The sequence below is a fragment of the Rhinopithecus roxellana genome, chromosome 6, assembly GCF_007565055.1.
Source record: "Rhinopithecus roxellana isolate Shanxi Qingling chromosome 6, ASM756505v1, whole genome shotgun sequence".
Classification (NCBI taxonomy): Eukaryota; Metazoa; Chordata; class Mammalia; order Primates; family Cercopithecidae; genus Rhinopithecus; species Rhinopithecus roxellana.
Window position 1 is genome coordinate 11,376,581 of NC_044554.1, and position 15,691 is coordinate 11,392,271.

Consider the following 15,691-nt stretch of genomic DNA (forward strand, 5'->3'; position numbering starts at 1 on the left):
CTGGGTACAGTGACTTGTGCCTGTAATTTCAGCACTTTGGGAGGCCAAGGTGGGAGGATCACTTGAGGCCAGGAGTTTGAGACCAATCCAGGCAACATAGTGAGACCCCATCTCTACAAAAAATTTAAAAATTAGCCCTACATGGTGGTGTGCACCTGTAGTCCTAGAAATGACAGGTTGAAGAGGGAGGATCACTTGAACCCAGGAGTTTAAAGTTACAGTGAGCTATGAAGGCACCACTGCACTACAGCCTGGGCAACAGAGCAAAAGGCTGTCTCTGTTTAAAAAAAAAAAAAAAAAACTACAGTAAAGGTGGACAAAACGAGAAACAGAAGCATAAATTGTGTTTTTAAACTGTGCTTCTACTATTTTTTTTTTTTTTTTACTTACAGCCAAAAAAATAGTGAAAATCCAGAAATGTAAAGATTTCTTTGAGACCTAAAAAGTTTCATCTGTGTATGTTCATAGACATCAGGTCTGCTGGTGGAGCTCCTCTCAATGGTATGAACTGAGGAATATTTCCTTACTTCTCTCACAGCATCTATTACAGAAGAAGATAAAAGATTACTTTTGGCTTTTAAGTATATAAACTTGTTAATAATGTTTTAGAATGACCAAACTTTTAAATAACAGACTTTACCTAGAGGCGATCTTTTTGTCATTCCATCTACAGTACACGGGAAGTTTTCATGCTCAAAGTAGGTGCTCTATAAATGGACACTAGTGGCAAATTTTGAATTACTATAGCATTTTTAAAATCATTAATCTAGTACTTAACATCATTTTATTGTTTCTCATCTCTAACTACACTACAAACTATTATCCCTTACACTTTGTCTCTAAGATGACTAAAATTCAGCCTATTGACAATGACAGATGTCATATCCCACTACAATCAATTCTAAGAGACTATCCCATTTCTGTTACTATACTAGCATTTTATTACAGATTATTACGTTAAATGATTGAGGTCTTCAAAATATTTGGTTACGGTGAAATTTCCACTGGCACAGGTTTGCTAAAGTGGGATTTGATTTGTGGTGGCATACACTCCTCCCGACTAGTGGATGGCAGCTGCTACTGGAAATGTTCATATAGCTGCTCCTTTGATGCTGAAGTTCTGGGAAGTCTCAGATGCCGGGAAACCACTTCTTTCAAATGGAAAATAGAAAACAGCTTATAAGGGTCTACATTTAGTGCATTCTTAGTTCCTGGATTCTTGTATGTACTAGGGAAGGCATCTGCCTTAGATGTCTCAAAAGCCACTGGAAGTATGAACAAGTTTGAATGCTCCCCTTTCATGTGACCAACAGAAGTCTTGGGTAAGAGTTATTGCCACACAAGGAGACTCCAGTTACAAAATTGGGGCCATTTTGACTACTATTTTTAGCAGCTTTATTGAGATATAATTCACATACCATAAAAATTTACCTCTTTAAAACGTGTAATTCAGTAGTTTTTAGTATATTCACAAAGTTGTGCAACCATTACCACTATCTAATTTCAGAACATTTTCATCACCCCACAAAGAAAATCTATACACATCCCTCACCTCCTGGTCACCACCAATCTGCTTTCTGTCTCTACAGAACTACCTGTTTTAGACATTTCATATAAATTGAATCATACACTATCTGCTCTTCTGAGTCTGGCTTCCTTCACTTAGCATAATGTTTTCAAGGTTCGTCTGCATTGTAGTATGTGTCAGTACTTCATTACTTTTATGGCTGAATAATATTCCATTGTATGAATGTGGTAACATTTGGTTTATCCATTCATTGGTTGATGGTATTGAGCTGTTTCCACTTTCTGGCTATTACGAATAATGCTGCTATGAACATTCATGTGCAAGTTTTATATCGACATATGTTTTCATTTCTCTTGGTATATACCTAAGAGATGAACTGCTGGGCCATATGGTAACTCTATGTTTAATTTTTGAGTAACTGCCAAACTGTATTCCAAAGCAGCTTTACTATTTTACATTCCCACAAGCAGTGTATGTTGGTTTCAATTTCTCCATATCCTTGGCAACACCTGGTATTATCTTTTTGATTATAGTCATCCTAGTGGGTGTGAAGTGGCATTTCTTTGTGGTTTTGATTGGCATTTCTCCGATGGCTAATGCTGTTGAACATCTTTTCATGTGCTTGTTGATCATTTGTGTATCATCTTTGGAAAAATATCTATTCAGATCCTTTACCCATTTTTAAATTGGATTATTTGCTTTATTTGTCTCCCAAATGTCTTTCATAGAATTTTTTTCAAACTGAGAACTTTATAATGGATATTCATTACATATAGTTATGTTTCTGTAGTCTCTTGACACACAATACTTTTTTAAAAAGGTGCCAGGCCAACTGTTTTCTAGAAAGTTCTTACATTCTGGCTGGGTGTGGTGGCTCACACCTATAATCCCAGCACTTTGGGAGGCAGAGGCAGAAGGATAGCATGAGGCCAGGAGATTGAGACCAGCATGGGCAACATGGCAAGACCCTGTCTCTTTTTTTAAATATTAAAAAATAAATAAATCAGCACAAAGAAAGTTCTCATATTCTGAATTTGTCTGAAGTGTAGTCCAATTTCTTTCTCTAACTCCTGTATTTTTAGAAAACTAGAACTCAGACTTGATTGGTTCTGCCAGGCCTCAGAAAGTAAAAATAAAATAAAACAAATACTTGATTGGACAAGGTTTAATACTTTTGCCAAGAATCCCTCATAGTTTATGCTGTGTAATGTTACTTTGTCTCTTACTTTTTTATTGCTAAATTTGATTACTTAGTTAAGATGGTGTATTAGTAAGGGTTCTCCAGGGAAAAAGAACCAATGGGGGTGTGTGTGTGTGTGTGTGTGTGTGTGTGTGTGTGTGTGTGTATGGGGAAGAGTGGTACAGGGGGCAGACAGAGAAAGAGAGCGAGCGAGCTTGAGATTTATTTTAAGGAACTGGCTCACATGCTTGTAGAGGCTTGTTAAGTTTAAAATCTGCAGGGTAGACTGGCAGTCTGGAGATTCAGGGAAGAAATACAGTTTGAGTCCAAAGGCAATCTGCTGGCAAAATTTCTTTTTGCTCAGAGGAGATCAATCTTTGTTCTATTAGGGCTTTCAACTGATTAGATAAAGCCCACTAATCTGTTTTTATTTTTCCCTTTACTGTTGAAATCTGGTAGTGAGTTTCATTTTGTTATTTGTAAAGATTTCTTGGCTGTTATATGAGTTCTTTGCATGTCTGCATAAATTTTAGAAGCAACTGATCAACTGCTACAAAAATGCCTGTTGGGTTTCTGACTGGGACTGTGTTAAGTCCATGGAATTTTGGAAGAATAAACATTTTAATATTGAGCATTCCAAATGATAAAAAAACTCCATTTATTTTTATCTTCTTTAACTTCTTTCAGCAATGTTTTTGTACTTTTCTGTATAGAGCTGTTGTGCCTCTTTTATAAAGTTTATTTCTAAGGTTTTTAGGGTTCTTGGTGTCCTTAGAAAAGGAATTTTTAAAAATGTCATTTGCCTATTGTTTACTGCTTATAGTATAGAAATACAATTACTGATATACTGAATTTTTGTGTACCGACCCACCTGTATTTTGTGACCCCACTACATTAATTTCTTTGACATAATAGCTTTATTATAGATACTTTAGGTTATTTCTTTCTTTTTCTTTCTTTTTTTTTCTGAGACAGGGTCTCACTTCGTCACCCAGGCTGGAGTGCAGTGGTGTGATCATGTCTCACTGCAGCCTCGACCTCTTGGGCTCAAGCAACTCTCCCACCTCAGCCTCCTGAATAGCTGGGACTATAAACATGAGCCACCATGCCTGGCTAATTTTTCTACTTCCTGGTATAAACGGGGTTTTGCCATGTTGCCCAAGCTGGTCTGGAACTCCTGAGCTTGAGCAATCTGCCCACCTCAGCCTCCCAAAGTGGTGGAATTACAGGAATGAGCCACTGTGCCAGGCCAGGATTTTCTATATAAATAATCGTGTCATCTGCAAATAAGGATGTTTTACTTCTTTCTTTGCCATCTTTATGCCTTCTATTTCTTTCATGACTTATTATTATCCTGGCTAAGACATCTATTACTTAAATGAATAAACAGAGTGTGAATATCCTTGACTTGTTTCCAATCTTATGGGGGAAGCCTTTGGTATTTAACTATGATGCTAGCTTGAGGATTTTTGTAGATCTTCATCAGAATGAGAAAGTTTCCTTCTAAATCCTAATCTGCTAACCTTTTTTAAAAAACTGAGTGAATATTATTTTTTTCACTGTCAATATTCAATATAATGAGTAGATATTATTAAGGTGGAAACTAAAATCACTGATTTTAAACCTTTTTTAAAAATAAATATTTAAACCTACAATTTTTCCTTTAAGCAGTGCTTTAACGGCATCTTACAAAATTTAATATATTGTATTTTCATATTATTCAGTTAAAATATTTTCTAATTTCCTTTGTGAGTTCTTTGACCCAAGGATTACTAACAAGTGTTGTTTAATTTTTCAAACATGTATAGGTTTTCCAGATTTCTGTTACTGATTTCTATTTTCATACTCTGTAGGGGCTGGGCACAGTGGCTCTCATCTGTAATACCAGCATTTTGGGAACGGGAGGATCACTGGAGGCCAGGAGTTTGAGACCAGCCTGGGCAACAAAGCAAAAGTCTGTCTCTATAAAACAACAAAAACAAAACCCCCATACTCTATGTGATTCCAATCCTTGGTAGGATTTCATTCCTTTGTATTTATTGAGACTTGTTTTATGGCCCTGAATATAGTGTATCTTGGTGAACAGAGTTTAGTATATTCATATGCCCTTGCAAAGATTATGTATAGCAGGGGTCCCCAACCCCCAGAGCCATGCACCCGTACTGCTCCATGGCCTGTCAGGAACTGGGTGCACAGCAGGAAGTGATTGGGAGGCCAGTGAGCAAAGCTTCATCTGTATTTACAGCCACTCCTTATCTCTCACATTACTGCCTGAGCTATCAGATCAGTGGTGGCATTAGATTCTCATAGGAGTGCAAGCCTTACTGTGAACTGCGCACGTAAGGAATCTAGGTTGCACGCTCCTTATGAGAATCTAATGCCTGATGATCTGCCACCATCTCCCATCATCCCCAGATGAGAATGTCCAGTTGCAGGAAACAACCTCAGGGCTCCCAATGATTCTACATTATGGTGAGTTGCATAATTATTTCATTATATATTACAATGTAATAATAATAGAAATGAAGTGCATAATAAATTTAAGGTGCTTGAATCATCCCGAAACCATCTCCTGCTCCTGCATATGGAAAAACTGTAAGCTGGTCCCTGGTGCCAAAAAGGCTGGGGACTGCTGATGTACAGTTTACAGCTGTTTGGAGAGGCTTGATTTTTATCCTTTTTTAGGGTAAGTCTGTTTTGCTTTAGGTCTTAGTTATAGCAAATTTCTAGTTCCTGGGATATAGTCTCTATTCCTAAGGAGCAGCCCTTCTGTGATTTTAGTGGAAAGGTTCAAGGTCTTTACCAAGCCCCTCTAACGTGATGAGGCTCATACTCCAAACTCTGTCTCTCCTTGGTGGCCAGCAGCCAAAATTTCTTCTCAGCCTTGCTGCTTTCCGCTGGCCTTTCCTTTTCCATTGAGCTCCTTGGAATCTTTCCTATACATCCATGGTTCAAGAGTCAACCAAGAATTTGAGAAGAGTTTACATGTGGATTCTGGGGTTCCCTTTTTGGGTTCTCTCCTTTCTTAGACACCCCTTTTATTTTCTAATCTATCTGACCTCTGTCAGTAAGAGTGTCTTTTGCTTTGAGTTCTATATAGTTGTCTATGCCACATGACTGGAAAGCGGTTGGAAGAAAGGCTATATAAATGTGATCACACCCAGTATGATTCCCTTCTTTTAAGGGCTGACTTCCCTCTAGTTTCTGCCTGCTTTTGGTTGCTCTACCAGGCCTTCAAATACCTTTTTCGTATTTTATCAAGGGTTCATAATTTTTAACAAAGGAGAAATAGTCTAATACAACCCGTTTTGCTATGACCAAAGCCAGACTCCTATGTCTTTAACAAAATTATGTTTTAACTTATTGAGGTGAAATTCATATCACATAAAAGTAAACACTTCAAAGTGAACAATTCAGTTGTGCTTAGTATATTCACAATGCTGTGCAACTACCACCTCTGTCTAGTTCCACATTTCCATACTCCAAAATAAAACCCAAATAAATCACTCTAAATCTTAAAAAATTCTTAATTTTTGACTTTATATGTGTATGCCATATCTGTTCCTGAAAGTCTTAGTTTCCAATACCATGAACATACTCATTTGCTTGATGCTACACTATACATAAAACAGCTTTTAAATTACCAACAACAAGACTATTTTAAAGTTTCAGATTTCATTGTAATCCTCTTGGTTCTTAAAACGTACCCTACCAGGGAGGTAAAAAGTTAAGAGTACTATGTTCAAGAGTAATTATTTTCTCTGTGTTGTATATATCAATCTGATATACTATTCAGTTCATTTGTTCTGACTTATTTTCAATTCTAGAGCTTGCTTTTTTCTAGCTCTGTAAAATTTGAAGTTTTCTTTCTTTAAATTCTAGAATAGTTTAAGAAGCAGTAGTAATATCTGTTTTCTGAAAGCAGTAGGGTTTCTTATAAAACTATCTTTTTTTTGCTTTTTTTTGAAATGGGGTCCTTTCTGATAACTTTCTATAATTTTTCTATATAAATTAGTCAGCTTGAATTTTCTATATCTATTGGTGTTCATTTGGTAAATTACATTTTTCTACAAAATTATACATTTTATCTAGGTTTTCCAATTTATTTGCATAGTTATATAAAGTAGTCTCTTAAATGATCTTTAGAAAATTTCCTGTATCTTAATGGCTATTTCCCCTTTGTCATTTCTCAGATTGCCTCAATAATGTAGTAAGATGCCAACCTCTACAAAAAAAACAATAAACAAAGATAATATATATTTACGACTTATTTTGAGTAGGCAGATAGTGAGTACTATGAAGGATCGTTATGCTTCTTTGTGATGCATTATCCTTGGTAATTAAATGGGAATAATACTCCTGGATCCATTACGCAGAAAAGCTGAATATTAACCAATAATATTAAAAAGGTTTATTAATGTAAATGGTTATGTAAACCTACCTGTAGAATATATCACTTGTATACTAACAAGGTAACTATGTCTGAAAGATGGAATGGAGTCAACAATAAGGGAAGGATGTGACATATAGTCAATTTTCTATAAACCATCTGAAGATGATCCAATTTTACATCAGTTGTGGAAACTTTCAAATTCCTGGGATGCATTTCTGCTAACACTGAATATACTCTTGAAATTCCCACTTCCATTCTGTCTCTTACCAGCACCTAAAATACACACACATGCACACACACTTGTATGCACACACTCAGTTAGTGTTGGCTCTAAGACTATAAATACTTCTTAATAGCTGCCTTATTTGGCTGGGTGTAGTGGCTCATGCCTGTAATCCCAGCACTTTGGGAGGCCAAGGTATGTGGACGGTTTTGAGCTTAGGAGTTTGGGACCAGCCTGGGGCAACATGACAAAACCCTGTCTCCACAAAAAAAACCCAAAAATTAGCCAGGGGTTGGTGGCTCTCCCCTATAGTCCCAGCTACTTGGGAGGCTGCAGCTGGAGAATTACTGGAGCCCGGGAAGTGGAGGTTGCAGTGAGCTGAGATCGCACCACTGCATTTCAGCCTGGGTGACAGAGTGAGACCCCATCTCAAAAAAAAAAAAAAAAAAAAAAAAAGAATAAAAACATATAACAAGAAAATGTATAAAAAATAGTTACTTTACTTAGAGAGATGACCAAGAAAAAGGAAATAAATTTCAAAGTAAAATATAAATTAAGCATGGGTAATCCACTGGTTTTGCATTATTTACATTATTGTTGCGCACTGGAACATCAGAGTCTGCACTTTACATATGTTACTGCATTTAAATCTTAAAACATGAAAGTAGGTGTCATTACTCTATTTTGGATGGAGACCTAGAGGATAAGCAACTATCTGGCTGCCTGAACTATCCATGATGTCCTTGTTCTCTGGGAATGAATTACCCTGTTTACCCAAAGATGCAGGCTTCAGCCAGCAGTCATGATTCTCCCTTGTGACTCTCCTGATTATAGGAGATGAGGAGTAGATACCTGGTGCTAGCTGGTCCAATTTTTTTCCTTTGATTTGGAATTGGGATTCAGAGACGATGAATTAATCCTTACATATGTCTGGAATGGTAACACCTGGCAGCTGTGCTGTACCCATTTACTGCCTTGGAGATAGACAGAATATCAGAGTCCATAATAAAGAATGAAGTATATATAGGGAAAATGTATGGCCAAGAAAAGGACACTTCAGTTCCAAGTACTAATCCTTCCCTGGAATTTGGCTTCCTTCCTTCCCTGGGCTACTCTGCAACAACCCCAAATTTTATTACAAATTTTTCCTTTTTTGGTCAAGTGAGTTCAAGTTGATTTCTCTTTTTCTGAGACGGAGTTTCACTCTTGTTGCCCAGGCTGGAGTGCAATGGCGCAATCTCGGCTCACTGCAACCTCTGCCTCTCGGGTTCAAACAATTCTCCTGCCTCAGTCTCCTGAGTAGCTGGGATTACAGGCATGCACCCCCATGTCCGGCTAACTTTTGTATTTTTGGTAGAGATGGGGTTTCACCACGTTGGCCAAGCTGGTCTGGAATTCCCGACCTCAGGTTGATCCGCCCGCCTTGGTCTTATGAAGTGCTGGGATTACAGAGGTGAGCCACCGTGCCCAGCCAAGTTTGTTTCTAATGTAACCAAAAGAACTTACACTACAACTCTCCTCCCTTACATAAGTGACAGTTTTCAGTATAAATTTTTGTGATAATTTTAGAGTTAGAAGATCACAAAATTAGGAGCTGCAGAGATTATTTCCATCTCTCCCTTCATTTCACAAGATGAATAAATCAAACCCAGAAAAATAAAAGCTATTTCAAAGGTCATTTAGTTAGCTGGTGGCAGAACTGGTTTTCCTTATTGTTCTTTACTGATTTGTTGTGACTAGTTATATGGCTAGAGATTCAATCCATAACATTAATAATGTACCATGAGACAAATATTTACATTTTGAAAAGAGGCACAAACCATTCATACCTTTCTGTTTTTGACAATACCATCCCTTCTCATGCCAGATGTTCTTAGTTTTATAAAGAGGATTCTATTTGAGAGGTTGGTGGTTTGGAACATGGAAGACATTTTCTCACGAAACAGTGTCAAAGATGGCGGTTAGGGTCCCAAGTTTGCGTCTCTAAATCCTATTTCACCAACAACACAACAACTCTGAGGGAATTCTGAGGGAAAACATACTCTGTGCAAGAAGGGGCATTTCAAGAAGTAGCTGTGTAATCTTAGACAAGTCACTTAATCTCTCTGAGCTCAGTAACAACAACTAGAAAAACATGGTGATAATTAAGACTCATGGAACTTCTGGTTTGACAAGAACCTAAAGATCTACTTTTAATTTTTAAAATATAGTTATCATGAAAATTTAAAACATGCTGAAAAACGAGTATAGATGTTATATAAACAAATGGGCATGGTCATTTCCCAATAAAACTTTATTTACAAAAATAGGCATTTGGCCCACAGGCTGTATAGGTTGCTGACCCTGTTATGTAACAATGCTGTTATCACAACTAAAGTTAACAAAAATTCCCTAATATTATACAATCACTCCATATTCAAATTTTTGCAGTAGTCCGCAAATCTATGTTGCAGTTTTTTTTTTTTTTTTTTTTTTTTTTTAAACGAAGGGTCTTGTTCTATTGCTCAGGCTGGAGTGCAATAGCTCACTGCAACCTTGAACTTCTGGGCTCAAGCAATCCTCCAGTCTCTCAGCCTCCCGAGTAGCTGGGACTACAGCTGCACATCACCACACCTGGCTAATTTTTACATTTTTTGTAAAGATAAGGTTTTGCTATGTTGCCCAGGCTAGTCTCAAACTCCTGGACTCAGGCAATCCTCCCGCCTTGGCCTCTCAAAGTGCTAGGATTACAGGTATGAGCCATCGCACCCGGCCATGTTTATTTTTTAATCCAGTCCAAATCCACACCCTGCATCTAAGACGTCCTTGGAGAGCCTAACGATTCTATTCTTTTATTTGCCTTTCTAACAGCTAAGCTCCTGGGTGCCTAGGACATCACAGTAACAAAGGAGAGACAACAACATGAAAAATGAAGTCTGGTGACTCTGAACAGCAAGGTATGCATAAATATACAGCATTTAAATCTTAAAATAACCTAAAAGGAGTTAAGAATCATAGTGCCCTGTTGAAACTTAAGTTTGAACATATAGAATGGTAGGATCTATCAACTGTGTATCAATATATCAGTATCCACTCTATGTAGTATCAATATACTATATAAAGTCAACTGTACACAAATTGTAACATCAACTCTATTAATTAAAAAGAAATTCATTTAACAAACAATGGAGTTATATTTATTCAAAGAAGGAATCTAGTACTTACCTAGAAATAGAACAATCAATAGGATGATAATGGTAAGGAAAGCCTTATTCCAAAAAGTTGCAATTTTACCCCAGACATTAAATGAAAAAATCTTCTGCCATCTGTAAAGCAATACAATTATATTAGGTATAAAAAAACTAAAAGTTTTGAAATACTTTCTAAATACTGAAGTAACATTTTAGTAATTGTGTAGTAAGTGAAAAGAATTACAGAAATTTAATTTTAAAATTTATTAATTCTGACATGACAGAGTATCTCATGAATTAAAAAACAACTCTTTCAAATTTAATAATAATCTGATATTTGATTATCCTCTGTCTGGTGGCTTAAATATTCTAAAAGTAAACCACACATGAGCAAAACCTTAAAAAGGAATTCTTGCAGTAGTAAAAGATTCTATTGTTGATAGAAGCTATTACTCTGTATCTTTTTCATGGTCAGAGCAATGACTTAGAAATAACAAAGATATATTGTTCTAACAATTGGTAACATTTCAGGAGTGGGGTCTAACTCTACACACTGATTTTTATATAGTACACTTTTAACATATCCTCCAAGTAAAAGTTTCTTTACTTTAACCATGAGGGAATTATAAAAATTACCCAGGAATTATACACATAAATTGAAAAAATCTTAATTATATAATGATAATTTTCACACACACACACACACACACAATATATATATATATAAAACCATGTAATTACTACAGATAAAGATGTGAACATAGAGGAAATGAGGTGGGGAAGTAGTCTAGATGGATTGAACAGTATAAGCAAAGACAGTGGTAAGAAAGCATGGGTTGTAAATGGCAGAGTGACAAAATAATCCATCATGCAATTGTACATGGGCAATTTAAATGAGTAACACTTTAGTCGAAAGGAGGCAGAAAAATGTAGTAAGCACTTAAATACGCTTCAAGCACTTACAACTTGAAAAAAAAAGTTTCACTTTAAGATTAGGACAAATTTAAGATTTAAGATTAGGACAACTTTACTTGAAATTGGTGGGGTGAGGGAGAGTCATACAGATGAATCAATTCCTTTTGTCTCTGCTTCCAATTCCAAGCATTTTATATAGCCAATATTTAAATTATGCAATATAAAATTTTATATTTTTAAGATAATGTAAGTGGTAATATCTTGATCTAGGTCCAAATGTAAATTTACTTATTTCTTCAAGGTTTGGTGTGGTGTAAAAGGGAACATAAGAGACCTCCCATAGGGAACAACTAGCATTTGAGCACCTTATCAGAGTTACAACATATTATGTTCTCACTATATTATGGTTCTAAGTATTTTTACATGTTTTATCTCATTTAATTACAACAACTACCATATGAGGTAGGCACTAGTACTATTTCCATTTTACAGATGGGGAAACAGATCAGAAAGGATCAAGAGCATGCCCAAGGTTAGTATCATGCAGTTATAGGTGACCTGATTTCTGAGCATGTGCCTTTAACCACTGGGTTATGTAAGAAAATAATAGAGACTAAATGATGAAATATTTTCTTAAAGATTATGGTGATACACATATAAAAGATAAAAAGATGTGGATACACACATAGTTAGGGCACATTATAAATGATCTGCGTGCATACATACCGTATTTTCTTTATATTTGTACATGAGAATACATTTACATATCATGTGCAAATATACACACATCTATCTAATAGCCACTTGATCAGGATGGGTTAAATTTTTATTTGGCAGGAAGAAAAACATTGATCCATAACTTACAGATCACTCTGATGGAGAAAAGATCAACTTACAATTTTTTCTTCTTTGCAAACCCTTAAGCCTTATCTACAAATTAGATGTTTACATACAAGATCTTTCTTTCTCTTGAATATATAGGATTCTATCATTGCAAATACTACTAAAAAGCAAAACAGTGTTACTGAGTTTGAAACAAAACCTACAGGATGAGAGGCAGCATGATGGAGTAGAAAGAACACTGGACTAAGAGCCAGATTTTTATCTAGAACCTGTCACTTACCAGCTAGGTAACCTTAGGCTACTTGCCCTCCTGGGTCGCAGTATGCGATCTGTAGAACATGGGTGGGATGGATCAAATAAGATCAAAGACCCTACAGGATGATTCAATTTTTTTTCTTTAGTAAGAAACAACGTACTGAGCTTAGCTTAGTTGATAGAGAAGGACAGAAGAGAGCAGAAATCCAGGCAGGTAAGGAGCAAGTTAGGAGTTGTGAAAGACTATCTGGACCCTGAGCTAAGGTAAAACTTCTTAAAGTTTCTCCCAGTCCTCCTGGGATTTTACTACACTTTAGTGAGTTATCTCTAGGATCTCATTTACGAAACATTTTCTTTTATGCCAGGAATATGAACGAATATCTTGCAATATTTTTATTACATGTGCATTTCCCCATTCATACTATCAAATTTCTGGATCTAAAACTAAACGACTAAAAAGATTATTTCAAGGGTAAAATGAGCCAGTGCTTGGCTTGAAACACTGTACTTGGTTCTTAAAGACCTTAGAAGTTCCGTCACTAAAGAACTAAAGCTAATAGATGGTTGTGATACTTTTCACATTCAGCACTTTTAATAGACATGCGTTAATTTTATGTGAAACCAAAAGTAGTAAAATCGTCATTAAACATTAATGAAACTATTTATCGGTTACATAGGCCAAAACTAAGAATAATTTATTGGCTTTGGTTTCTAAATTGCTGTTCCAGTGCCTCAATGAAACACTTTTACATCCATGCTGTACTGTAAACATGATTTATCCACTTACATTTATTTAGTTCATGGCTCCAATTCAGGGCAATAAAACAAAGGTAAAACCTGAGACAAGGTAGGGCAGGTGTTAAAAGTATAACTGTTGCTTTATTATATCTGTAATCAACAGAATCAAAAGCATAGGCCCCTTTACTTTTAGAAGGGAAGAAAAAGTTACTTCACCTGTACACGTAACAGAGTTTTATGTAAAATGTTATTTTAATATTGTCATTATATACTACCTAATTCGTTAGGTGTGTTTATTTTCAAAGACTTTTGAAACTTTTTAATGTTCAGAAAACTTTTTTCATTTTACATTAGGAGCGATCCAATATTTATCATAGTTAACGATTTGAAGGTTTCCTACCTCTGAGGAGGAATAAAAGGCAGGCAGAAGATTAAAATGAGTCCTATTTCGGCATAAAGAAAGGTTGCCACTGCCGCCCATTGGAGTGTCATTTTTTTCCTTCACACCTAAATGGAGAAACGCTTATTTTATCTTGCTTCCTTTCAAACAAAACCGTTCAAGGCCCCGAGGCGCAGCGTTTTTGTCAGGGGATGGACCGTGTCCCACCTTCCCGCACCTGGGACGGCCGGCACGGACCCCGGTCAGGAAGGGTGAAAGGGTGGCCCGGGAAGCGGGTGCCTACCTCCCTGGGAGTCGTGGGACCTGGCGAGGCGGCCTGCTGGCCACTGCCTTTTCCGCCAGCTTCGCGGCGACAGAAGCCCAACGCCACCCTCCACCAACGCCCGGCTTCCCGGCCCTCCCGCTCCCAGAAGGCGCCGCAGGCCCTCGACCACCGCTCCGCGGACCGGGCAGGGCCAGCTCCGCGGGGTTCTCCAGACCAGGGAGCGGCGCTCTCCCTCCACGGCCTAGCGCCCCACGGGTCCCCGGGTCGCGGCCGCCCTTACCCGCCGGCGGCCCGCCTGGCTCCCCGCGCTGCTCCGCGGCCGCCGACGCGCGGGACGTCAGACGCCGCGGCCGGTCGGGGGAGGGGAGCCAGGGCCCCACCCAGCCTCCCGCCCCGCAGGCTTCCCGCCCGCGGGCTCGTCCCGTCTGAAGTCACAGGCGGCGCGACCACGTATATTGGCAACAATTGTTTTCTAATTGGCGGAGGAGTCAGAGTATGAATTAGACTTTTGACCTGATGCTTGGGGGTCGGAGCCCAATTTCTTTAGAAGGGCAGACTAAGTGCAGCCCCGGCAGGAGGGCGCCCGGGGTGCAGGTCTAAGGAGCGGGGCCGGGCGGCGGGGCTGGATTGGGTGGTGCAAATTCAGCGAACGCGCTTAAGACGCACTCCTTTCCCGTCACCTCCTCTCTTTTTATGGTGGGAACTGTTTGTGTCCAGAATTAAACTATCATTTAGTAAGGGGCCAGGATGAGGTGGTCGTGCAGCATTTTGTTCTGGAGAAGGTAGGATCAACTGTAGTATCACAACATATTCCGTAGGCGTTCCCATTCCCGTCCATGGGCTGGGAAGAGGCAGTAAACTTTAGCGTGATGTTTGGGGACTGGTGCGAAAGGTGGGTATGGGGATATTCTTTTAATTACTATTTTCCAGCTTTTCAAACTGTGCGTGTACATTTAAATTGTTGAAGAGTTTTTTCAACATTGACAATGTATCAGGAATTTAATAAAAGTACTATCCTGGTGACAATTACTTGGGGATAGTAAAATGCTGAAAATGGATAATGATAGAATATAAAACAATCAAAAACACATTTAAGTTGGTGCTTTTTCTGAATTTATCACCAATATTCTGGATCACGTGTAACAGAAAAATAGAAAACACAGACTTTGAACATAACCGTAAGGAAGATTTTTTTTTTTTTGAGATGGAGTCTCCCTCTGTCTGTCACCCAGGTTGTATTGTGACGGTGCGATCTTGGCTCACTGTAGCCTCTGCCTCCCAGGTTCCAGCGATTCTCTGGCCCCAGTCTCCTGAGTGGCTGGGATTACAGACGCCTACCACCATGCCTAGCTAATTGTTGCATTTTTAGTAGAGAGAGGGTTTCACCATGTTGGCCAGGCTGGTCTGGAACTCCTGGACTCAAGTGATCTGTCTGCCTTGGCCTCCCAAACTGTTGGGATTACAGGTGTGAGCCACTGCGCCCAGCCAGGAAGTTACTTTTTTTTCTTTTTTTGAGACCAGTCTTCCTCTGCCACCCAGGCTGGAGTGCAGTGGTGCAATCTTGGCTCACTGCAAGCTTCACCTCCCAGGTTCACACCATTCTCCTGCCTCAGTCTCCTGAGTAGCTGGGACTACAGGTGCCCGCCACCACGCCCGCTAATTTTTTGTATTTTTAGTAGAGACGGGGTTTCACCATGTTATCCAGGATGGTCTCCATCTCCTGACCTCGTGATCTGCCAGCCTTGTCCTCCCAAAGTGCTGGGATTACAGGCGTGAGCCAC

The 15,691-nt window shown here is 38.4% G+C and overlaps 1 protein-coding gene across 4 annotated transcripts in view; it reads right to left on the reverse strand.

Annotated features, from left to right (window-relative positions):
* BCAP29 (B cell receptor associated protein 29) overlaps positions 1-14,302 on the reverse strand; it is a 41,749-nt gene extending 27,447 nt beyond the window's left edge. Inside the window, exons 1-4 of one of the 4 annotated variants that reach the window (XM_010382427.2) lie at positions 14,191-14,302; positions 13,646-13,752; positions 10,529-10,629; positions 391-541 (exon numbers count right to left, since the gene is read on the reverse strand). In XM_010382427.2, the coding sequence (XP_010380729.1) occupies positions 391-541; positions 10,529-10,629; positions 13,646-13,737 (344 nt within the window). In that variant the 5' untranslated portion in view covers positions 13,738-13,752; positions 14,191-14,302. Of the gene's footprint in view, positions 1-390; positions 542-10,528; positions 10,630-13,645; positions 13,753-13,928; positions 14,163-14,190 lie in introns of those variants that run through there. The other 3 variants (XM_010382428.2, XM_010382430.2, XM_010382431.2) reach the window with 3 other exon arrangements.
* Between the last annotated feature and the right edge of the window lie 1,389 nt (positions 14,303-15,691).